At 38.3% G+C, this 26,558-nt stretch overlaps 1 protein-coding gene across 1 annotated transcript in view; it reads right to left on the bottom strand.

Annotated features, from left to right (window-relative positions):
• ZNF704 (zinc finger protein 704) overlaps nucleotides 1-26,558 on the bottom strand; it is a 225,827-nt gene that overhangs the window by 176,402 nt on the left and 22,867 nt on the right. Inside the window, 1 exon segment of the mRNA XM_027583384.2 lies at nucleotides 1,814-2,055. Coding sequence (XP_027439185.1) covers nucleotides 1,814-2,055 — 242 coding nt within the window.

Consider the following 26,558-nt stretch of genomic DNA (forward strand, 5'->3'; position numbering starts at 1 on the left):
GTACATTAATGGATTTAAAATCTAATTAACTTCCCTATACTCTTTAAGAACACCACAATAACACTGGCTTGACTCATAACTTTTAAGCACACTTAGTGAACTGGAGAAAGTGGAAAAAATATTCCACATACCAGAGGCAGAAAAAGCAGAAAACATTTTTCTTCCTTTCCTTTTCATTATTTTCCCCAGAACCTATTGCAAGTGGGGTGAGATTAAAGATGAAAGATATATCTAAAACAATCTATGGTAATTTAAAATGATTAATTCCAGGTCTTTTAACATATAAAATGCTCTAGTGGAAATTTTAGGTAGAGTAAATCCTGTCGAACTGCAAGTTGTCACTGAAGTATCTGACATCGGGAAGTCTAATTTTTGCACTACAACCTTAGGAAGAAAATAAAACCATAGCTCTTCACATTTCAAATTAACGTCACTTTTCCTATGAGTCAACCAAATAACAGATATGAATTGAAGAACCTACCAGTTTTAGGGCATGATAAAACATTTCATGATGAGCCCCCAGTTAAAGGAACTAATCCTAAAGAATTTAACATGTGCTTTATATGAAAAAATTAGAAAAGCAAATAATTCTAAGCAGTTAGAAGTAATGAATATATGAAAATTTTCAACTGAAGGTTAAGAAAAACAAGGAGACCTATAATTTTAGAAAGTATGACAAATTTGGTAGCAGAATAGAAAGATATGTGATTTTCTAGAAGAGATATTTTTTATTTAATATAGTAAGCAATGAAATTCTAATTATAAAAAGTGAATAGGTAGAAAAGAAACATTTATTCCTTTCCCAACGATACTATTCTCCTAGTTAGCTGTCTGAAGCCATTCAAACGAATAGAGTACGTCTCAAAAAACTGCTTACGAAATTTCATTATAAATGGCTTTGGTAACAAAATATGTTATACATACTAAAAATAAGCAAGCTTTCATGCTATAGCATTTTCTTTCTTTTCTTCATCCAACAAATATTTATGGAGCTCCTAGCACATAATTAAGCATTATTCTAGTGCTACGGATACAGCATGAACAAGATGGACTAAAATCCTGGCCAACATGGAACTTACTTTCTAGGTGAAATAAATGACAAGCAAGAAAATAAGTAAAAGGTCTAGTATGTTCCATTCCACTCTGATTCCATTGTCATTCTGCCATAATATTGTCCTTTGATTTAATGCTATTGGATGTAGTTTAAGTAAATTATAAGGTGATAAAAGCCTTTTGATATTTCCATAAACCCTCTTGGCCCGGTTCTAAGGTAGATCCGTCTTAAAAGAATTATCATGATATAAACCAGGGATCACCAAACTTTTTCTGTAATGAGTCATATATAAATATTTTAGGCTTTGCAGGCCACCTATGATCTATGTCACATGTTCTTCATTTTTTTTAACCCTTTAAAAATGTAAAACCACTCTTATCTCACAGGCTATACAAAAACATGCCGGGGCTGAATCTGACCTACTGCCATAGCTCTCCAACCTCTGCTCAAAATCTGAGTATTCCTGCTTTAAGTGGCTAGGTTTTTTTTACATTTATTCTTTTGCTCTTTATAATTCATTTTCCAAAATTTAATAAAACATTCTTTCCTAGAGCTACAATATTTCCAACCAGAGCAGCCTCAAAGTCAGTTCCAAAGAGCAGGGCTACCTGCTCTATTACAAACAAGCAGCAGAGAAATATTCTTGGCAAAAAACCCTTCCTAAGTCTATATGGTTTAGAGAGATATGGTGGTGGAGGTTGTAGATGCTCTCCACTAACTTCCTGGGGCAGACACATAGAAAGTCTAATGTTCCCTTACCTTGCTGGAGGAACATCAATATTGGAAGAAACAACTTTCCGTTTTTGCTCAAGGAGACAGATGGAGCGAGTGTTTTCTTTTTCATGGTCAAGGGCTCGGTTGGCTTTTTTGGTGTCTGCTGTTTTCACATCTTCCTCCATGGCCAAGGGAAACAAGTGTTGATGAGACATTTTTTTACTAGAGTCACGTTTTAAGTCCTCTGGTTGAAATGTGAAGGTCGTTTCCCGCTTAATGCTCCCCACCTGTGAAATGAAACACAAAAATTCTTATTCACCCAGAACATCAGCTTTGCATGACTATATGCAGATGACCCTAGAAGAGAACACAGATTAGAGACCTCCTTGTTCATGTTAAAATTTTATAGTTTAAATGAAAAAAAATGTAACATAGAAATAAAATAATTGACATTACAAAGTAATAGACATTTGATGCATCATCTTGCATAATGCTGCAAAACAAGCAGCATCACAAACATCAGAGGAACCTTTCAGGCATACAAAAACTTTGAAGACTTGAAAGCATAATGCTTCTAAAACAAATCTAAAAATTTAATACATCACTGATTTCTCTTCTACAACTGAGAAACTCAATTAAGTAAATAAATTCTTAAATATTTCACACTAATGATGTTGAATAGAAGAGTGCTATAAACATAAAATGAGCCTTATCTTTGACTATGAATAATGATCTTAACCATACTCTTTAGTTCATGAAGAACTGTTTTTTATCTTTTATCTACAGAAGTTAAGATCTTAATGAAATCCCTTATTAGTATGATGATAAAAAAGTCATTAATTTTTCTTATCATTTTTGACTAAATACAACAATGCTTAAGGTTTAAGACAAATATAAAATTAAGCCTCGGGGTCTTGACTCTGGTTATTTCAGAATTTGTGATGACTAAAAACAAAGACTGAAGTTAAAGAAAGATTTTTGTAAAGGTGGTTGGTATATTAAGTGAGGTTTGGAATGAACTTGTTAAAGCCATGAGCGTACAAAGAAGAGCCAGAGGGGGCACCTGGGTGGTTCAGTCGGGTAAGTATCTGCCTTCAGCCGAGGTCATGATCCCAGGGTCCTGGGATCAAGTCCCACATCGGGCTCCTTGCTCAGCAGGGAGCCTGCTTCTCCCTCTCCCTCCGCTCCTACCATGCTTGTGCTCTCCTCTCTCTCTCTCTCTCTCAAATAAACAAATAAAATCTCAAAAAAAGAAAAGTGAAAAAGAAAAGAAAAGTGATCAGTACTCCACTGCTCAGTGGATTGTGTTTCAAAATACGCACACCTATAAGGCATGTCACAGGCCCGTTCAACAGTTCATCCCTTTCGCGGACTTAGTCTGTAAAATAAAAAATCTTCACTTACCCACTAAATAGAGGATATGCTTCTTTCTTTCTTTTTAATTTTAGGTAGGAGGAAAAGCACAAAAAAATTGATCAAATAATTTAGAATTACAGAAGCTAAAGCCACAAACATAAGGCATTTTCAGAATAAAATGAGAATATGTGTGTTCAATATAGCATACTGGCAACATATGATATTAAAGACCAGAAATTTTCAGACTAAAGGGGAACTCTTAGGTATGCATGTTAGAGTCACAGGACCTGCTCACATATGAGAATTTCCAGAACCCAGTGATGAACGTGTGTCTTGGAGTCCACTTGGCTGGAATGTCTCTTTCAAACGAACATTGAGCTTTAAACTGAGCTCTCTTCTCTCCTTGGCCTGTACTTGTCAGGACAAAATGATCTTTTTCCTGTGGGGTTCCTGTCAGACCCAGCCCCAGGAAAATGATCAGCCACTTTTGGTCTTCTTGCAACTCATTAAAAAATTACCATATTTCTTAAAATGAGTGCTTTTAAGAGCTGTTTTAATGACATCAATACACAATAGAAAAATATAAAAAAATATTTCAAACTTCAAAAAAGGTAATGAATGTTCAATTAAAAAAATGTAGCTTGGAAAATCTACAAATGTAATTACTAATATTTCAAACATCCATCAGGAGTCACTTTCTATGTAATCTTTTCTGCCTGGAGGTAGGAGAGGGAGGTGCTTTTTCACCACCATAGCACCTCATTCCAAACCTATGTTACAAAAGGGATACGCTAAACACCAGGCATAGAAGATGAAAACAAAGGCCTGGTTTTGCCAACATAAATAGTTTCCTGCTAAGTGTCAAGTATTGCATTAACTAAATATTTAAGTAGTCATTAGTATTAAGTTGTAGCAATAATTGACATCTATACCTCCCTTGGGGCCAACTGTACTGGTTAAATGAATTCAATGCAAAGACAGGGTTAGTGGAGAACATTACAGGAAGCTCAGCTTTTAGTTTCAGAATTTTAGGGAAAAAAATCCAGCATTCTAAAGCAAATTAATACAAAGTAGAATAAATTTCCTATAGAAATTGTGGTATAATTATGTCATGCTCTTAGCCAAGACTTCATAAAAAAATACAGTAATATTCAACAGTGTAAGCTATAAATCTTCCATAATACATCTTAAACAAAAAATTAATCTCTCAACAGTAATGAGGGAATTTTAGCAATGTAATGGATTTCAAAGACTATTTAGCCCAAACTCCTTATATTAAAAGCGGAATTAAAAGGAATTAGAAATGGACCAAAGAGGACAAAAAAATATAGCAATGAGTAAGTAGTTTGGATACTTTGAGTCATGAATTCCACTGTGTGTAAAGCTGGTGGAAGGAGTGGGTGACAGGTGTAGATCTTCATTACATTACTAACCTTTAGAGTTTACATATAGAGATTACATGTTCTTTTTAACATTCTTTTATCTGTATCAGATAGTAACATTTAAAAGATTTTTTAAAAGAAGAGTTCACAGGAAAGCAGAGAGTGGGGAGAGTACATGAAGTCCAATCTTGAGGAAATGGCCCAGAGAGATAGGATGGTGGCTGGAGAGATGCTGGACAAGGGAAAATGTTCTAAGATGAGAGGTAATAGAGCATGTCTGAATGGAAAGAAAGGGATGAGTAAGGTTAGTAGTAGCAGTAGAAGGGGATAGGGCTGATATCCAGGTGTTGCACCGTTAGCAGATTAGCAGAAGAACACAGCAAAGGAATCTATGAACCCTGATTAAATTTGCACCCCTATTAGATTAGTGGAACAAAGCAGCTAAAGGAAGATATGGTTCCATTTATATGAGGTTTCCAGAAAAGGCAAATCTATAAAGACAGAAAACAGACCAGTGATTGCCTGGGGGTGGGAGCAAGAACTGATAGTAAGTGCCCCCCAGAGAACTTTCTATGGTGGGGGAAATGTTCTAGAACTAGACTGTAATGATATCTGTATGATGCTATAAATTTATTAAAAATCATTGAACTGATTTTTATGAGATGTATATTATGGTATGTAGATTATACTTCAACAGTACTGTTAATTAAAAAAAAAAAAAAAAAAAAAGAACTAAGCCAGGAGTAACTGGTGTGGAAAGTATATTCACAAAAGCCCTGAAACCAGAACCTGGGAAATTTCTGGTGCTTGTAATGCAGCTTCCATAAAGCCTATGAATCTTTTTTTTTTTTTTTTTTGAAACACGGGTGATGTGGCAAAGCCAGGCTGTCGCAAGCAATTGCATTCTTATATCCTGCATACTGGTAAGATGGGACTCAATCCAGTCTCCACTCAAGCCACAACCCCTGGCTTTGTCACCCATGGAAGAGAGACACGTTTCTCATTCTCCCACCTGGAGGGGAATTTTTGTACTTCATCTGTCCAAAGAGGGCACTCTTATTTATTTTTTCCCCAGTTTGCACAATGCCCTGGTGACAAAAGGCAGTCTTCTGATGATCTACATGGCCTGGGCCAAGTTAGCTTCCTTCCTGGAAGCAGATATCAATGAATTATGTGACTCCTATGAGCTGGATAGCTTTGATAATAGAAACGTTGAGGGTATCAGAAGAAGCACTATGCTACAGCTCAAAAGGAGGCAAAGGGTTCAACACAGAAGACAGCCAGAAAACAAACACAATCTAGAAGCCCCGAGTGACAAATAATGAAGAAAAACAGCAAGACTGTTGACTAGTAATTTCTAGGAGGAAATACAAGGCTAAGGTTTAGGAATAATCTTAGTCTAGACTAAGAAAAAATAGTGTCTCCTGCCCAGGAAAGGATTCCTCTGACTATCCCACACTGATAAGACTGGATGTTAAAAGGTAGCAGTATTTGATTTTGGATGCACATTTCAAGATGGACACGGACAAATGGAATAAAGATAACAGAATGATCAGTATGGCAAATGATCTTATTGGGAGGAACTGGGAGTATTTTGTCTAGAAAACAGAAGAGTTATGCCCCACACAGCTGCTCTTAGATGAATGGAGAGCTCTCCTAAAGAAGAGGAATTTGAGTTCTCCTGTGTTCTTCTAGAAACAGGATCAATGGCAACCACTTCTGCTTCTAGCTAACTCCCATCTGACCTTAGGGTTTACTCGCTCTTCCTCTTTTCTTCTTCTCTTTTACCAGATTGTAAATGAAATACTGTGTATCTATAAGAAATACCACTTTCTACTTACCTGTGTTTTCATGGAGTCATAAACTGTTAAGTAGGTAGATTGTCAGAAGCTACCTCGTCTCACCTAAACATTTTATTTTTCACTGCTTCTGTAGAGTTTAAATGTACTTTTCATTTTTAAAAGTGTTACAAAATATATGCTTGTTCTTAAATTTTCAATAAAAATATGTATAAAATAAAATGGGGAAAGCTTTCTATTCCGCCCCACTCTTTTCCCCGCCCTGCCTAGTCAAGTCCAATCCTTAGAGAGAACAGCTTTTAACAATTTACTGCAACACGTCAAATTATTTAAAATGCATTAAGTACCTATCAATGCATATATACTATTTGGAGCATCTAAACATGAATGTGATTATACTACATGTATTATTCTGCAACTTATTTTCTTACTTCACAATAAATCAGGGGCAACTTTTCATGTTAGTAGTAGATCTACTCATTTTTTAAAACACTGAAAACTATAACAGTTCATGAGATCAGATTTTTTAATTGATCTTTTTTTATGAGACTTTTTTTTAAAGATTTTTTAAAATTTTCTTTATTTGACAGAGAGAGACAAAGTGAGAGAGGGAACACAAGCAGGGGGCAGTGGGAGAGGGAGAAGCAGGCTTGATCCCAGGACCCTGGGATCATGACCTGAGCTGAAGGCAGATGCTTAACAACTGAGACACCCAGGTGCTCCTAGCTGATCTCTTCTTGAGAGACACTGAGGTTCTTTTCAATTTTTCATTATTAAGAATAATTCTACAGTGAACATCCTTGTATATGTATGCATGTAGCTTTATGCATTTGTGCAAGCATTTTTCTGCAAGAGAAATTCCTGGAGGTTGGAATTTCTGAATCCAACAACCAAAATGTTCTTTATAGGGGAACAAAGTCTGGAACACCCACATGATGGACATACCATGAAGTCACCAAAAGAAGGTTATCAAAAAATATCCATGATCTATTAAGAGGAAAACATTTGTCCATGATCTATTAAGAGAAACAGTCAAGTTGCAGACTAATATGTTAGGCATGATTGCACTGCATTTAAAAAACAGAGTAGTTTGCTAAGGAGCTATACACCTTAAGGAACAGAAGACTGAATGGGCCAAGAGGGCACTTTGACTTCTTTTCTTATATAATTAGAAATGCTTATGGATGGACACACACACACACACACACACACACACACACACACACACACACATGCACACAAGTTTTAGGTGGTGAGATTATGGAAGACTTATGTATTTAAGGTTTTCAAATTAAAAAATTAAAATAAAGACAATTTAAAAAATAAGATTCACAAAAATTATGAGGAATAATGCTCTGTGCTAAATGACATATAAGGAAACTGGGACTCTCAACTACTGTTGGAGGGAGCATACATGTTGTAGGAGGCCCACCTGGTGAAAGGTAGCAAATTTAATTGTGCATCCCTTTGTTTTAGCAATTCTACATCTAAGGAAAAAAAAAGAGAAAAGCACACAAAGATATTTATCCCAGAACTTTTTTTCAGAACTATTTATAACATTAAACAAATGCAAATTCCCTAAACACCCATCAATAAATTTGGGGTTAAGTATACATAAGCAAAATGTATGGTTAAAAACTGAGATATATCTCTATATTTATTAAAATGGAAAGACATCTAATGTATTAACTGAAAACAAAGGAAATCCAAATGAATATATGTAATATGATCTCAGGAAAGAAAGATGTGTCCATATAAAGAGAGAGAAAATTCTAAAAGGACATTCCAAAATGTTAGGAATGGTTTTCCTTGGGAGCAGATTTATAGGCTAATTTTCCTTTCTATTTTGTTTGCATATAATTTGGTATTTTAAAACCTATGAAATTATTCTATGATGAAAAAATACACATCATTTTTATATAATTGTTTCTCAAGAATCTGGCATTTATATAGCTAATACTCTTTCTTCTACTAGCTTTCAATTATTAGTATATATGCATATATTAAAGGGGAAAATGAATTACTTAAAATAATGCACTCACTTGCACTATTACTTTCATTGATTATCAGCACCTCTCAATCATATTGTACTACAATAACTACCATTGAATTCCTTCTTTCTACCCAACACAGAAGCCCTTCATGCAGCACATCACAGATACATGCATCATCCAGTGTATTTTCTTGCATGGGAACAAAGCTTCAGTGTTCAATTATATGAGAATACTACCAATTACTGAGTTAACGAACAAATAAAACTTAAAATTTTTATTCCAATGAACAGCTTTTGTTTTCCTAAAAGAAGATAAACAACATAACTATAAATATGATATACTAGGGGAATTGCAGTATTTTAAACAAGAAGTTAACAGTATCTATTTAAATCTTGAATATCTCTAAATGATGTCCTTTGTAAATTGGATGCCACTTTCTAAGACAGGGACTGAAGCTCATCAGCTTTTCTCAATACAAAAACAGCTGGTTTTCATAGGAGGATTCTAACAGCTCATTAGAAAAGAGGATGGCTTCTAACATCAGCCCACTTACTTGATCAATCCTTTCTTCTGTCTACACTCAAGTGCATTCCAGGCCACCTTAATCCTAACAATCTCCCTATGGATTTGCAGTAGTGAAATGCCAAAAAGTATGTGTCAACACTCCCTCTTGGAAACTGTCCTTGCTTACTCATCTCAACCCAATAAAATTTGAGGAGTTGGCTCTGGAGATTAACTGGATTTCCAGGAATAATCTGCAGAAAGCCAACCCTTTTGCCTTTTGGGGTTTTCTGCATAGTAAGAAAGTAAAATTGAAATTCTGTAAAAGAGAATGAAATTCATGCCACAGCAAAACCACCCTGGGAGAGCAAGACTTAGGAAGCAAGTGAATAGTCTATTTGGCCAAGGAACTCTTTAAGACTCTTCCATTCACCAGGAAACCACACAGACATACATGAAAAACTCTGTAAGAGAATTTTTCCTATTTCAGATTGTGTTTCCCCACATTAAGATCTGTTTTTTAGTTTTGTTTTCTTTTTTAATTTTATTTATTTAATTGACAGAGAGAGAGAGAGAGAGACAGCATGAGAGGGAACACAAGCAGGGGGAGTGGGAGAGGGAGAAGCAGGTTTCCAGCCGAGCAGGAAGCCTGATGCGGGGCTTGATCCCAAGACCCTGAGATCATGACCTGGGCCGAAGGCAGTCGCTTAACCAACTGAGCCACCCAGGCACCCAAAGATCTATTTTTTAAACTTGTTTTCAAAACACATAGATATACATTACATATTTAGTGACTGATGACAATGGCATATCAACCACAGTATGGAATATGTAGTCAGACCCAAAGATTTTCAAACATATCTCACATGTCACAAAGAAAGCAAAGCTTACATTAATAATAGGAACAACTGATTGTAAACTAATTTAAAATATTACCACTAAGGGTCATGCTCAAAGAAAGATCGGGCTCTTGAATCGTTAAAAAGTATGTCCAAAAACAGTCAACAGAACTCTCCTCGTCACTTTAGATTAAATTCTTCAAATTTCATGCTAGGTACACAGAAAAATAAGTCTCATGGCAAATCTATCCAGTCTTAATGAATAGGTGTAATAGAAACACTTTAAAAAAATTGCTTGCAATTGCTAGGCCATTGATTATATTATTCCCTTAGTCCTCTGAAACTAATGAAGTATTTTGACAGCTTTATCCTCAAGTATATTATTTCTCTGTACCAAGACAGTGAATGGCAGATGAAAGTCAGACTGGTTGGGTGGTGTGAAGATGGGGCAAGAAGTAAAACTTATCACAACAGAGTTGAAACCCTGTGTTAGGTTCCAACATCATGCATACAAGTACACTATCTCAGCAATCAGGGTTGTTAATGCTGGGTTTACCACAGCAAGTTTTAACTTTAATATCCTCACAACTTAATAGTCAACAAAGCATGACTTGGCTTGCCTAATGGCAGATTAGTCAGCTGCACATTTAGCAAAGTTATTGCAAAAATGTTTGGTGGAAGACTTCTTGGCTGAAGTTTCAAGCCTTCTATTAAAATTATGCAAGCGAGAACACACAACTTAAATATTTTTTTTTTTAAATCCTTTCTGAAAAGCCCTGAATGGAAATACCTATTTCTATAAAGTACAATATAGACTCAGGCTCTGTTCAAGTTACCTGCATATCCTTTCCAACCAAATGTAAGGAAAGAGGGGAAATCAACATCAATATGGCTCAACCTTATTGGATTTAACTTCAGCATACAGAATTTTTAACATCACATCAATTAGGTTTTCCATTTGTTTTATATAAATCAAAGTTTAACTGAACCAATCACATCCAATCCATGGGAAAATGCTGTGGCCTTTACTTCCGAATATATCCAGAATCCAATCACTTCCCACCACCTTCCACAGCCAAGCCACCATCACCTCTTGCCAGGATTTGCACAATAGTTTCCACCCTGGATCCCTGCTGGCATCCTTGCCCTGCCTCCCACATGCCCCAGTTCCTTCTCAGTAACAGTAGCCTGTCTTATCTCTTAAAAACAAGAGTCAGATCATGCCCTTCCCCATCTCAGAACTCTCCAATGGCTCCCCATTTTGCACAGAATAAAAGCCTCCAGGCAAGGGCCTCATCCGAGCTGGCTCCCCTTTATCCTTCCTTCTCCCTCTCCTGCTTCCTTCCCCGACCAGTCCTGGCCTTGAACGTGGCAGACACACCTCTGCCTTGGGGCCTTTCCACTGGCCACCCCATCTTCCAGGAATGTTCTTCCTTCATATACCCACACTGCTTGCTTCCTCACCCTTTCATTCTTTTTGCAAATGTCTCCACCCTCTAAAGTTGCAGCGCTTTTCTCCCAATCCACATCTGCCATATTCTATTTTATATTGTTCTTTAGCACTTACCATTTCACAATGAACTGTATAATTTACTATTTATTATGTTTATGGTCCGGGCTGCTCCACCAGAGTGTTAGCTCTATGAGAATAGACATTCTTTGTTTTATGTACTGATGTTTCCCAGCACCTAGAAGAGTGTTTGAAACACAGTGGACCCTCAATAAGTATTGGGGAATAAATAAATGAATGAATTTTCAGGTGATTATATGTGCTATATGGTAGCACCTACTAATAAAGACTAAGGAGGATGGATGTCAAGTTCCTGAGGCTGCAAAGTGTGGGGTTCTTCGATCTAAAAGAAATTTCCTAAGTTACCAGAAGGAAATAGTGAATTGTACTATATTTGGGGAAGAAATAAGTGAAGCACAGAATGGTCACCATCTTAATCCTTTCCTTATCAAGGTATTCAACTTTATTTCATGGAGGACTTTATCTCTAGGAATGCAACCCTTATTTTATAATAAAATCTATAGAGAAAATAGGATTAATTTTACTGTTTAAATTAAGGGACTCTGGACCTTCCTCCTACAAATATCACCAGGTTAATCCAGGACAAACATACAGAGAGAAAATAAGGCATAATTTCAGAAGCAAGGCACAGTTAAAGTTGTATGATTTTCAAAACTCCTGGGAAATGAAGATTCCTGGAGAGTAAAGTGTTAGGGGCAGGTCATCAAGCAGCCTAGTCCCCAGGGATGCCTGGGGACACTTCCTCACACCTGCCTGTGGTTCCCAGCAGATCCAGCCCACTTGCTTTCCCAGGGAATCCTAACATTCATAGTCAAGAATAACAATGATAATCAGTGCTGTCTTCAATGTCTTCCACATTTGGTTTACAGTGACTATTTGAGTCCCACCTGACCTTCTTAGAAGCTTCTTTCTGAAGGAGTAGAGGCAGCTGTTTTACTGAGAGACAGTTGACCTATAGAAGACTGCCCATACTAATTGTTGTGACTGTCACACAGAGCCTCAACTGATGGCCACTGCCACTGCCAGGAGGAGCTGGGGCCCCTGGGCACAGAACAGACCTTCGTTGTCTCTGACCTTTCCTCCTTGGAGGCTCTTCCCAAGGGACCACTTTCACTGGCACCTTGCCCTGCCCCACCACATTGAATAGAAGGGCTACTCTAGAGACAGCAGACTTCACAGGGCCTTCCCCACACCCCTACTGGAGCCCATCCTCCATCTCCCTGATGGCCCCTCTGCCCCCCTGCTGAGCATCTCTGAGCTCCCTTGTCCCCACCTGGCCTGAATCCTAGGCACAAATACACAGCTAGAAAAAGGAGATTCCTGGGAACTCAAGCAGCATGTTAAAGCTCATTTTTTTAATGGGTTAAATAGTTATTTGCTTCTGACCTGGGAATCAAATCAGACTTTAAAACATGGTTCCTCTGACCAAACCACACATTTCCCAAAAGTGGTTGGAATAGAACTTTATGGAAAGTTGTTGAATGTACTTCTGACATGTATCAAAAAAAAAGCAAATCAGTTTTTGAAGAGAGTATTGCACATTTTCTCTGGGCATAAACAGGGCCAAGAGAATCTTTTCTTTCAGGAATCTGACAGGAGAGAGCTAGAAACTGATGTCGATTAGTAGCGGTGGCTGGAAATAACAGCGCAGGTGACAAGGCCAGCCCATGTGCACATGAGAAACTAGAGGAAACCAGGGAAGAGTCAAGAGGAAGGATGAGCAGACTCTGGAGAGAAACAGGGACAGAGGGCAAAAGGATCCTCAGACACACGGGATCTGAGGGCTACCTCTTCCCCCCACACTCCAGTCCTATACCCGTCCACACCTGAGGGCCCGCTGCAGGCTGTCTCCTGTTACAGGCCTCGATCTTCCCCTCACAAACATAATCCCCACCCACCCACCCACCTCACCCCACTTTTCTCTTCTGTAAAACCTGCACTGGTTTCAACTTCTTGCAACAAAAAGCAAGAGCATTAGACTATCTAACCCAATACCCTGAATTCCTTTAGCAATAGAACTATAAAGATGGTTTCTCAAACTCAACAGTGGTTGCCACAGTCTGACACAGCTTGTTTAATTTTCAGAGAGATTAAGAAGCACATTTTCAGGAAAAAAAAAGAATATTCGTTGCTAAAGTTTCTTCCTTAAATATATATTTCACTTAAAATACAATTTATTATTCCTCAGAGCAGTAAACAGCAGGTGAAATTAAAAACTAAAGTTGAAAACGAACGAATTCACACTTTAGCTTGGGTTGTGCTCTTAATTCACAGCCAGCCAATCACTTTAACTAGCTGCACAGATGACTAAATAAAACCTGTTAATAAATGCAGCTAGAGTGTATTCAAAAATTTAAGCAATGCATATTAGAATAAATTTGTGTATCTGCTGATCATAAATTTAATTCTTTAAAATAAAGGTCCAACTGGCATAGAAGGGAGTAGATAAGAATAAGAGGGAGAAATGTCTCCCACTTCAGCACAGTCTTTCATAAGAAGGCAGATGGGTCAACAGAAGAACTGGGTTAACCCATGATAAATGATTGCATGCAGACCTTAAGATAAGAAGGTGTGCTTATGGCATTTCAGCCTGTTCCTGATCCTTCCTTCCTGCCTGGATGCTTATGGACTTCATGTTTGCTTAGCCAGCTATAATAAATGTGCAAATATGTGTGTGTGTGAGAGAAAGTGTGCATATATGTATAAAAGAATAAATAAATACAACACATATATACATATGTCTTAGCAGTTCTGCTCCTGCTAGAACCAGACTGATATAATTTAAAACATGGTATAAAGTATTTATGTTTTACCCATCTCTCTCCTCCGGTAGTCCAGAAGCTACTTGGAGGCAGAGAACAAGTTTTGCTTGGCTTTGTATGTGATATATACATCAGATTTATTTGACACCTGTTATATGCATTCTTGGCACACACTGGGTGCTTGATAAATGTTTACTTAGTTAATGTATAAGTGATGATAATACGGCAAGGGGGCCAGTCTGTAAGAGCTGAAAGGAAGATCTGTAAAATCAAGGGACAGAGTGATTACTATTCCATATTCACGATATTCTAAAGTATACAGAAGACAATAACAAGAGTTAGTAGTAATAATAATAATGATGACTACATTTATGAAGCCCTTACTAAATACAAGACATTGCATTAAAATTTCTTCATATACGTTATTTCACTCCCATCCCCCCCCAAAAAAATCCTAAGAGAACTTGGACTGTTAGTCCTACTGTTCCTGTTGTCCAAACTTTACAGGTAAAGAAACGAAGGCACCCAGAAATTACATAACTGACTCAAGATCTCACAGATCTTCCCCCTCACCTGCTCTCTCCTGTACCTACCTCTCTACTGGTTACTTCCCATCAGTAATCAGATATGCTCCAATATCTCTTCTCTTGACCTCTGATCCTGCTCAACGACTGCACCTCTGCTGTATTCTCTGTCACAGTCAAGTTACCAATAACATGTTCATATGAGCTGTCTTCACTCCCCTACCTCCTATTCCTTACTTCTCTGACTTATTGTAATCAATTTCTACTTCCACCAAAAGAAAAGATGCTTTCGCTAGAGTCACAGTGAACTACATATCACTACATTTAATAAATGCACATCTTCCAATTTCTATTCTTGACAGTACTAAACACAATTAGACTCCTTGAAGCATCATCTTGGCTTTATGATAGCAGGATGAGTCCCAATTCGTATTTGCAGAAGAAAACAAGGGAATCCTCTAGTTAGCTTAAACAGAAAGAGGGTTATTGGTAGTTCAGAAATCTCCAGGAAGCCTGGCGAGTCAGATGGGGATGTTCAAAAGGACAATGACAGAAGAAAGAAACCACGCTGAAAGATGAGCAGGAAGCACAGAGCCAGGAGAAAAGTTCAACCCTACCACAAGTCTGAACTAGAAAAAGTACCACAGCACTGCCTCCCACCACTCAAATCCCATGACAACAGGTACTGAAAACTAGAACTTCCATGACAGATACCCCAGCAGCACCAGGAAACTTTGACACTACGTCTGTCGGAAGATGTCTTCAGCACGTGGCCACCCTTCACTGTCTTTCTCAGCCTCTTGTCACATGCCTCATGTATTGGCAGAACCAAAGTCACACACAGTTCTAGCTGCAAGGTATTCATTCTGGGAAATTCTGGCCACAGTAACATGGGAAAATAACACAGGAGGGGATGGCAGAGGTGTTGAATGAACCAATCTACAGTATCTGTCACACCACTATACATTTCTAGATTTCCACACTTTTGGTCTTTGCAGCGTCTTCTGTCTGTGACCTCCAACACATATTTTTAGTCTATGCACTTCTCTCTTCTTCCATGGCTAACAGCATTTTTCACTTGGACTACTGCAATTCCTTCCAGTCTAAATTACCCACTTCCACTCTTAATCCCCAAGAATCCACACATTACTGAGAGAATCAAATAAGAAAGATTTTATAACTGTAACATACCCTATAAAAATGATTGCTAATAAACTATTGTTCTTAGTTTTAACTTTTAAAGTTTTTAAAACACCATTTAAGTAGGAAGCTACATATGTGTCACAACTTGAAGGTGCTAGAAAGATCCCCAGTCTCTATCTGTAACCTGACGGCTAAGAATAATGCCAGAAATTCTAACAATAGGGTTAAGTCATACTTATATCATGAATCCAGCACCTCTGGCTAAACCACATATATCCCGGGAAAAGGAGTTTATATTTGTTGTGAAATTATATAAAACTGGGATCAAATCTTAGCCCTTTCTGCATTTTAAGGTCTGCTCCTCTTCTTTAAAGAGGGATCACAGGTGGGTAGAAAGGATTAAATGGAAATATCTAATAAAGTGACTGATCCATGGTAAATAGGCAATGAACTCTAGCCCTTTCTCTCTGTCAGTATCTTATTGAGAACTAGTTTGTGAGAGTGATTAATAACCATTGTGATGGTTAATGAAAGATGCAGGGTTGTAGCAATCTGATACAGGCTTAGTGTGTAAAAGGGACTACAAACCCACAGAAAAGGAGGTCCCGGTGGAGGACAATGGGGCTCTGCTCAGATAAAACAGTATGGGCCCCTGGGGGCAGCCAGAGGAAGGGAAGGCTTTTGGGAGCCTAGAGTGGGAAGAGGGTCATAAGAAAAATAGAGACAGCAATAAAACCAGGAAGAGATCACGAAATCCATCTCACTCACTTCAGAGCTGGTGCCTGGAGCGAGCCCAGTGGGGTGCCATCAGTGTCTCTGACCACTGTACACATCACCCCACACGCTGAGCTCTAACCTGCCTCAGAAAAGCCTCGGAAATAGGAACCACAGTGAAGATGAGCAGGTAGAGTAGGTGCTCAGCAATGGCACGTCATTCCTTGCTTTACTTTTTGTCCCAGAGCTTGTTACATAAGAGCGGCAATCTTCCCCAAATGAATGCAATCCTACACGAGTCTCCTTAACACAGACGGAGGGCAGGCCTGCAAGCTAGGCAAGGCCAAACGGAAGTTTACCTTCTCACCTGCTGATGGGTGATTTCATCTTCAACCCAGGAAATGAGCCAAAAGACGACCCTACATTGGCTGTTGCTAAAATGTACCCCGTGGCTATTTATCACTGCAAATCATGTAGAAGAAACTGCTTTCCACCAATATATCTCATATATTTGGCCTATGAACTAACTCAATTTATAGGTTTTTTTTTTTAAAAACAGGAACCTTATATTAGTATAAACTTTACTAATTTAGTAAAGTAGGAACTTTGTATTCATTTGCATATTCTAGAACAGTGCTATTTAATGTAGAACTTTTAAAGGCGGACTTTGTAGGAGAGGGATTTTGTCAGTAGTTTACAAGCTCCGTATACTAACATTCTTCTTCCCAACACACCATGTGGCCCCGACACCCCTGGTAGAAGAAATGAAAGTTGGCTGGTAGCCAAGCAGTGCTCCTCACAGGACCTTACACAGCGCAAAGATTTGTGTTCATGAATGTCAAAGGTCACATATTCTGGTTTTTTTAGAAGTTGAAACATTTTGCTCATGTGCTATTTGAAGGACATTCTATAAAAAGAAAGTAAAATATGAACAAGCCACAATTTATTCTCTAGCTTCGAAAGGCAAGTAAGTTGTTTACAGCCAAAAACATGTACATTCTTCCAGGAAAACAGCAGACAAGTGATAGACACTATATAAACACCTTCTGTATCTCTGTATAACACACAGTTTTAAAGTATATGTTAATACATTAATTCCCATCTAAAATACCTCTTAGTTTTCTTATTTAAAGATCATTCTCATGGAACTCTTTATAAAAGAGGTTGTATAAAAGCTTTATTTTTTTTTTTGTATAAAAGCTTTAAAGAAGATAAAAATTCTAAAGCTTGAATATTTATTCCAACCCGCACATATACCAGTCTCCTTTTCCCCAGTGATAACATCAAATAAAGATATTTTAGTAGACCTCTGAAAAGAGTGTTTGCTTGAAAAGTAGTCATTTATTCAATAAATATTTTTGCTAGGTATTGTATGTAGGCAAAGGTGATAATAATGATGTGTGTGTGTGTGTGTGTACTAAAAATGTATAAAAGGTGCCTACACTTGTGGAGCTTGCAGGTTAGTGGGAGTGAGGGGCATAAATAAATGAACTGCACAAACACAAACAATATTACAATTATAGCAAATGCTCTGATAGGGAGATATGTGGAAAAGCTATGAACACATGGAAGGGGAAATATTAGAGTCTGGGAAGGCGACTGAGAAAGGGTCTTTGTTGGTTTGAGCTGCTATAACAAAAATACACAGACTAGGTGGCTTAAACAACAAATATTTGCTCCTCATAATTTTGGAAGCCGAAAAGTCCGAGATTAAGGCATGGCAGATTTCATGTCCGGTGAGGTGTCTGGTTTACAAGGTAAGAGAGTGAGAGAGTGAGAGCTCTCAGACTCATCTCTTTATAAGGACATCAATTCCATCATGGGTATCCTCCACGACCTTACCTTAATCTAATTATCTCCCAAAGGTCCCATCTCCAAATACCATCAGTCTATACCAGGAAGTGATGGTTGGATTGAGGTCTGACGAGAGGTGGAGCTATTTAAATGAAGGCCGTTGTGACAGGAAGGCATGGCAAGTTTAAGAATTTGGAAAAAAAAATCACCAAAGCTGGAGACCAGAATAAGGGATGATACAGGGCATGAGATGAAGCCAAGGAGATAGAGGGGTCCAGACCACGTATTATGAAATGAATTGTGTCCTCCCAAAGTTCACATGTTGAGATCCTAGCCTCCAATACCTCAGAATATGACTATATTTGAACATATGGTCTTTAAAGAGGTACTTAAGAAACAATAAGGTCATATGGGTAAGCCCTAATCCAATATGACTGGCATCCTCATAAGGAGATTAGGATATGGATACACACAGACCAAGGGATGACCATGTGCAGACACAGCAAGAAGGTGGCCATCTGCAAGCCAAGGAGAGAGCCCTCAGAAGAAACCAAGGCTGTCAGCACTTTGATTGTGGACTTTGAGCCTCCAGAACTGAGAGAATATAAATTTTTGTTGCTTAAGCAGCAGAGTCTATGTTATTTTGTCATGACAGCCTTAGCACGCTACTAAGGCCATACAGGGAACAGTAAAAAATGTGGTCTTGATCCTAAGACTATGGAATCCACAGATGGGGTTTAAACTGGGGGTAGAAGGATTATAGATCAGATATGCCATTTACTCTGGCTGCAGTGTCAAGGTGAACTGCTGAGAGACTGAGTGTGACAGGGTGTGATAAGCTGAATAATGGCTCCCAAAGACATCCACATCCTAATCCTGAGAACCTGTGAATGTTACCTTATATGACAAAAGTAACTCTGAGGATGTGATAAAGCTAAAGATCTTGCAATGGAGAGATTATCCTGAATTATCCAGGTGGGCTCTAAGTAAAATCACAAGGGAGATTTCACAGTGGAGGAGAAGGGCGTGTAATGATGGAGGCAGAGAGTATAGCAATGTGCTTTGAAGATGGAGGAAAGGCCTATACAACAAGGAATATAGGCGGCCACTGGAAGCTGGAAAAGGTGGAAGAATGGATGGACACCAAGAGCCTCCTGGGGAAGGAACCAACACACCGTGACTTGAGCCCAGTGAGAACCATTTGGACCTCTAGTCTCCAAAGCAGTAAGAGAACACATTTGCATTATTTTAAGCTACCAAATTTGTGGTAATTTGCTACAGTGGCAACAGGAACCCAATATATGGGAAGATCAACTATGAGGCGGTAAGTATTCATCTAGAGGAGAGATGCTCGCATAGTGGTGGCTGCAATGGTGAGGATACTTACCTGAGAAATACTTAGCAAGTAAAATCAATAGGAATAGATGCCGCACTTGATCTGGAAGGAAGGTGAAGTAGAGGGAGCCCATGAGATTTCTGTGTTCCTCACTGCCCTACCACAGTAACAACTAGATACTGGTAGAGCAGTCAATTTACCATCCTGCTTTGGGAGGCAGGGATCTGAAGAGCTGTTTAAAGATTTGAAGACAGGAAAACAAAAGCTGTTTTTCTCATTTTACTTCATCTCAGGAGTTTTTAAATTTTAAAAAATCTACCTCCAAACTAAATGTGCTATTACAATTTTATGTGGAGATGATCAAAACTCTTTAGTTTTAAAAAAAGTTTCTGAATGTGGAATATTTCTTGACTTTGATTTCAAAAAAACCTGGAGCCCTTGGGGTATTTAACCTTGAAGATATATGAATGCAGGTTACAGAGTACCTATTCTATTCAATTTTCTTATTTTATATTTATGTTCCCCTCCATAAAGATTTAGCCTCTCAAGGCCACCAAAAGCTAATATACATAGAATGTTATAGTTTTTAGTAATACATAGCCCAATAGCACCTATGCCACACCCTTCCTCACTTTCACAGTGACTCTGATCCCACAGGGCTCCATGCAAACACAGTCATCAGTAGGGCCCTGTTCAATGCCAAATTTAATGCAGAACGTTTCCGTCACTTGCACTTTAATTTCCTCACACCGGAGGCTGACCCTGCTGATAAGAAGAGTCTTGGCTACATTTAGGAAGTTCAAGCATTTGAGTAAAACTGGTGCTGTGTGACTTGTGCTATTTACCTTTCTCACACTAATCGCCTGGTTTATATCAGAACAAAAAAGAGCTCGTATGCTCCCATACTCTGCATTCCTCTTTTAGGGATGGGATACTCCACACATCTGAACTTCTGCAAACATTGCTGAGAATTTAGAAGGTCTTTCAGCATAATGAAGGAACTGTCTTAAGGACTTGGGATTTATTATTAGTAAAATGGTAAGGAAATATCCTCAGAACCATGAATTCAGACTTGCTTATAGAGTAAGATTTCAAAGCAGAAGAGGCACACCTGAATATCCCCAAACAGAGGAAAAACACAAAAAATCTGAAAAATTATAGCAACCTGGGGCCATTTTACTCAATTGTTAATGCCCTAAATGATGTAAGAGTCTCCATATTAAAACTCCAGTATTTGATGCTCCTAAATTACCATGTTCATCCTTGACTGGTGGAGGGAAGTGTGTGCTTTAATTTTAGATGATTTTAAAAAATTTTGCTAAAGAAAAATGGTTAAGCTCCTAACCTCTGCTGTACTAAAAACTATGTGGCACTATTCCATGTCTGGCAATACTAAATAAATAAAATAAAGCATGTCTTTTTGCTTTCTATACTGCCGGGTGTTATGTAGTATGTTCAAGATTTTGAAGGATGGACCATGAAGTTACCTTATTCTCTTAGTCTTATCAGGAAATGCTGCTCATGAATCATGCATGACTAAATCAGCCTTTTGGTTTCACAGAGATTTGCATCCCTACCTAGGTAATCCAGGGCCATACTGATATCACTGATCTGTTCAATTCATTGACTAATGACTTGCATGCTCTTCACTGGTGTTTTTTAGCAGTTGCTCTTGAGTGAAACTCACACGTCGTTCCTAGCAGCAACTATTCATTTCCTAAGCAGACACTTTAAAATAAATTGATATTTTATCTTGGAGGATATGTACTAAAAGGAATTCCAATTTATCGAGTAACTCAGCTTTTAAAATACAGAGACTTAATACACACACACATCTTAAATCCTCTACTTTGAGAATACTGTTACTGGTACATTTTTAAATGAATCAAGAGATCTTTGGGGTTTACTGGGGGACGAAATAGATTATCTAAAGTCAAGGAGTATGTCTTCCCTGAAAAGCTAATTATATCATTGTCAGAGCTCTCAAAGAAGGAGGTATTTTCTAGGTAGTCTATTGATGTAGTCATGTTTTTGGATAATAAGTTCTTTTGGTTGGACTTAACCTGGTTTCCACTCCTGAAAAACTTAACCTGGCTTCCACTCAGTTAATCTTCACTGGAGATAAAGAATAATTGGTCAATATTCTTTTAGAATTTCAGAGCTAAAAGGACTTCTAAAGATACCTAGCTCCGTAAGATCACAGAATATAAGATGAATAAGACAAAAAAACAAATGCACTTTTGTATACTTATAACAAACACATGGACACTGAAATTTAAAAAACAATTACAAAAAATAAAAATAAAACACAATTACAATCACACCAAATAAAATAATAAAATACTTAGGTATAAGTCTAGCAGAAACATGTACGGGATCTGTTTCCTGAAAATATGAAAGCGCTGCTGAAGAAATGAAGGAAGACCTAACTAAATGGAGAGACATATCACGGCAATGGGTCAGAAGACTCAATATAGTCAAAGTGTCAGTTCACCCCAAATTCATCTGCAGGTTTATCAATCCTAGCGAGGCTCTTATACACATAGACATGCTCATTCTAAAATGTGTCTGGAAAGGCACAGGACACCTGGAGCAAATCCAACTTTTTTTTTAGAAGGTTTATTTATTTGTGAGAGAGAGAGTGCATGAGTGGGGGGAAGGGCAGAGGGAGAGGGAATCTCCAGCAGACTCCCCGCTAAGCTTGGAGCTACCACGGGGCTTGATCCCATGATCCTGAGATCATGACCTGAGCTGAAATCAAGAGTCGGGTGCTTAACTGACTGAGCCACCCAGGTGCCCCAAAACATTTAAGATAAAAAAAGAATAAAGTGAGAGGAGTCACTCTACCCTATACAAAAAGACTTGTTATATAGCTACCGTACTCAAGACAGTGTGATATTGGCAGAGGGAGAGACACATAGGCCAATGGAGCAGAGCAGAGAGCCCTAACATGGACCCTCATAAATATGTCCAACTGATTTCTGAAAAAAGGTGGAAAAGCAATGCAATGGAGGAAAGATCATTTTTTTTAAACAAATGGTGCTGAAGCATTGGTCATCCGTAGGCAAACACATGAACCTCAGTCCACACCTCATATGTTCTATAAAAAGTAACTCAAAATACATTGCTGGTGTGAATGTAAACTGACACAGTCACTATGAAAAACTCTGGCAGTTTCGTATAAAACTAAACATGCACTTAACCATAATTGATCCAGCAACTGTACTCAAAGGCATTTATCCAAGAGAAATAAAAACTTACATGAATGTCCACAATTTTTTTCAAAATAGCCCAAACCAGAAACAACCCAAATGTCCTTCACTTACATCCATACCATGGAATACTGTTCAGTAATAAAAAGGAATAAACTATTGATACATGAAACAACTTGGTGTTGGTTCAAAGTCTCAGGGGCTTCCCAGGTGAAATTTGAAACTGGCCCCCATATACGAGGGCAAAGAAAGACTGAAGAAAGGGGCAGATAGTTCCAGATAGGTAGGGGGCAGGTTTAATAAGCAAGGGAACTTACATTCCAGGCTTGTCTCGAGCAGGCACAAGACAAGTAGACCTCCACACCTGCCCACCAGAATCTTAAAAGTTTATATAGCGGCCTTAACTGGGCTCAGTCACATACACCATTCAGACGGTCTCAGTAACACCTTCTTCTCTCAAGCCTACATCCTTAAAACAGCTCCTAGTGTGGGAATGGGGAGCACAATATACATTTACATTCCAAGAGCAAGGGAGGGTGAGGAGCCTCTGATTGCCTGGGTCCTGTTCTCAAGTCAGCTGGCAGTCATGTCCTCTCAATTACCTTCTCCAACACTTGGATGGAACTCAAGGGAAATATGTTGTAGTGAAAAGATCCGATCTCAAAAGGTTACGCACCATATGATTCCATTTATATAACATTCTTGAGGGGCAAAATTATAGACGTGGGAAACAGATGGGTGGTTGCTAGGGGTTAGAGATGTAGAGGTGGGAAAGAGGTAGCTATGCCTATAAAAGGGCAACAGGAGGGATCCTTGTGATGGGACTGTTTCCTATCTTCACTGTGGTTTTGGTCACATAAATCTATCACACATGTGATAACACCGCATGCACACACACAGATGCATTAAAACTGATGAAATCTAAATAAGGTTGGTGGATCGTACCAATATCAGTTTCCTGGGTGTGATACTGTCTTGTAGTTAAGCAAAATGTTACCCTTCAACAAAACTGGATGAAGGTTATACAGGATCTCTCGGTGTTATGTCTTACAATTGTGGGTGAATTTATAATTATTTTTTGAAGTTTTTTTTTAAGCTAAAAAAATAAGATACATAATCTACCTCTGTTTTACAGAGGAATAAAGAAACAAACACTAAAGGAATTTACTCAAGATTGCGCTGTTAGTTAAGAGCGAAGATAAAAAATAAGACTCAGGTCTCTGAATCTTCCACTGTGCCATAATCCTTAACACAAATGATAAGATAAGCAATCATTACTGTTCCATCCCATCTGGGAGATTAAAATAATAAAGACAGGGGCACCTGGCTGGCTCAGTCAGTACAGCATGCTACTTGTGATTTCATGGTCATGAGTTCAAGCCCCACATTGGGTGTACAGCTTACTTAAAAAAAAAAAAAAGATATTCAACAAATAGAAAAATAACCCAATTTTTTAAAAAAGAGAAAAAATAATAAAGATAACATCAAGCAGCGAAAAATCTAGTTAAGCATACATGGAATATTGTTAAGGGAATAAGCGGGAACTAAATTTAAGCATTACATAGTTCTAACTTAAATATATAAGAACTCAGAAAAAAGGCACAAACATGTTTGTCATACAATTCCTCTACAAATCTGAACAAATCTAAAGCAAATAACCTCATTTATATAGAAAAACCCGTAGGAAAAGGACTTCTTATCCAGATGCACAGACTTAGCCTTAAATATATTTTATGCTTAGGATAACATATTCTGGGCGGAAGGAGGACCGCCACAGGAGATGTGCAGCTAATGGTTACCAGACTGGTGTCTGCTCCCTTGCCTCCACCGTCCTCAGTGGCAAGCCCAGTGACACAGAACATCCTAGGAAAGGACATAGCTCCTCTTCTTCACAGAAGTAAGCCATGCACACACAACAAATAAATCTAGCCTATCTGAAGTGGAATTTGTTATTTACCTCAGAGTCTAGTTTTAAATTTATTATGATTGTAATCTGTGGGTCAAAAGGGACAAAAGTATTACTTAATACTCAGTTCCATAGTAATAGTTATCAACTTTGTGACAGAACACTGCAAGAGGGCCGAAAGTAGTGTTCTGCACACAGGGCCAACTCAGTCTGCACTGCAGTGAGTTCCAGTAATGAAGACTATCATCGGGATTCTGGTAATGATGATGGACTTTCAGGTTCTGTTTACTTGGTGCTGAAGATGATGGATTTTTAAGGTCTGAGGGTGAAGATTAAAACTTTTATGATAGTTTTATACATCTGGGGGGCTTCTTATAATAGCTTTAATGTTCCTGAAATATGTTTCTTTTTATTTATTTTATTTTATTTTTTTAGGATTTTATTTGAGAGAGAGAGGGAGAGAGAAAGAGAGAGCAACCAGCTGGGGGCGGGGAGGGGCAGAGGGAAAGGGAGAAGCCGACTCCCCACTGAACAGGAAGCCTGACACGGGGCTCGATCCCAGGACCCTGGAAGAATGACCGAAGCCAAAGTCTCAACCAAATGAGCCACCCAGGTGCCCCAAAATACGTTTCTGTCTAGAATTCAATTTTTCTTGCTCCCAATAAAATATTTGTTTGTTTGTTTTTACATTATCAGCAGAACACTGGGATTCAGTTAAGTTTGTTATGTTTTGCATCAGGTTTTCTTGAAATATAATGTTGCATTAATAGGCAATGGTAACTTTCTGGGGTTTTACTCAAATTTACTGCAATTTTGCTGATTTTATTCCTTTATTCATATTTGCTTTTTAATCATGTATTAGATAGAACTGCATTCCTAATTGTGGTTAATATTGTGGCTTGCTTTTTAATTACAGCCCCATAATTTGCTTTCTATCACATGATGGTATGAGATTAAATTCACCAGCAACTTTTCTTTTTTGTTTGCTGTTAGTATTCTTTAACACAGAAACTTAGCCGTTTGCATTTTAGAACGGGTTGGCTCTCATGATCTTTCCACAGCTTGTTATTTCTGTATTTATAAGAACACAACTTAAAAATCAGGCATAATACATGCGTGGGATAAAAAGTACTTAACCGCCTCCCTCCCCCCCAAAACCCCTCCCTATGAAATTGAAATGCTTCTTATATGATGGCATGACACTGGCACGGTGTGTTCCCAGCAAAGTCAGCAAAGCTGATACTATCCTAGCACTAATACCTGCTTCTACCCCCTCAGCTCCCTTCCCTTCACCAGGCCACCTGTCCCCCAGTCTCCTCACTCACTCTGTGCTTTCCATTGTTGTTTTGCTTTGCTTTCTGCCTAGAGAACCACTCACCTCATCCTCTACTTTACAACCTCCTTTTCAGCTTTTAGAATTAGTTCTAATATCATTTACTCCAAAGCCTTCATGGACTCCTGTAAGTAGTTAACTTTCCTTTTTCTGTGTTCCCAGAACACTTTTGAGCTCATTACTACAGAACTCAGAAGGCTGTACTATAAATATCTGCAGATCTGTTTGTTTCCTCTCTTTGACAGGAACACCTCAGGTGGGGACTATGGGAAAGTGCCTGACCTAAAGCAGGTGACAAGTAAAGCAGGCTTGCTTCCTGATTGTCCCCAGCCATCAGCCTGCTAGGTTGGGCTATTGTTTTGTTTTTGGAAACAGCAGCAAGTCTATTCTCATGATCTAAGGAAAATGCATGAGCCAATGCAAGGCAGGGACATAATTATTTTTTTCCAGCTGACTTTGGCAGGGATCTCTCAGGATCCCCATTTAGAGAGCAAAGGCTGAGAGAGAAAACATCCTTGTTCAGGATCCTTTTTGTTAGAAGGCGCATGAGGGGTGGGACTTACTTTTCTATAGGGCAATCTGACATCGAGAGCAATAGCTAAGAAAGGAATCTAGTGCCCTCAGTCAGTAGGGACCCCTTGAAAAACACACTATGTGTTATATG

This window comes from Zalophus californianus, chromosome 4 (genome assembly GCF_009762305.2).
Source record: "Zalophus californianus isolate mZalCal1 chromosome 4, mZalCal1.pri.v2, whole genome shotgun sequence".
NCBI classification, from domain to species: domain Eukaryota; kingdom Metazoa; phylum Chordata; class Mammalia; order Carnivora; family Otariidae; genus Zalophus; species Zalophus californianus.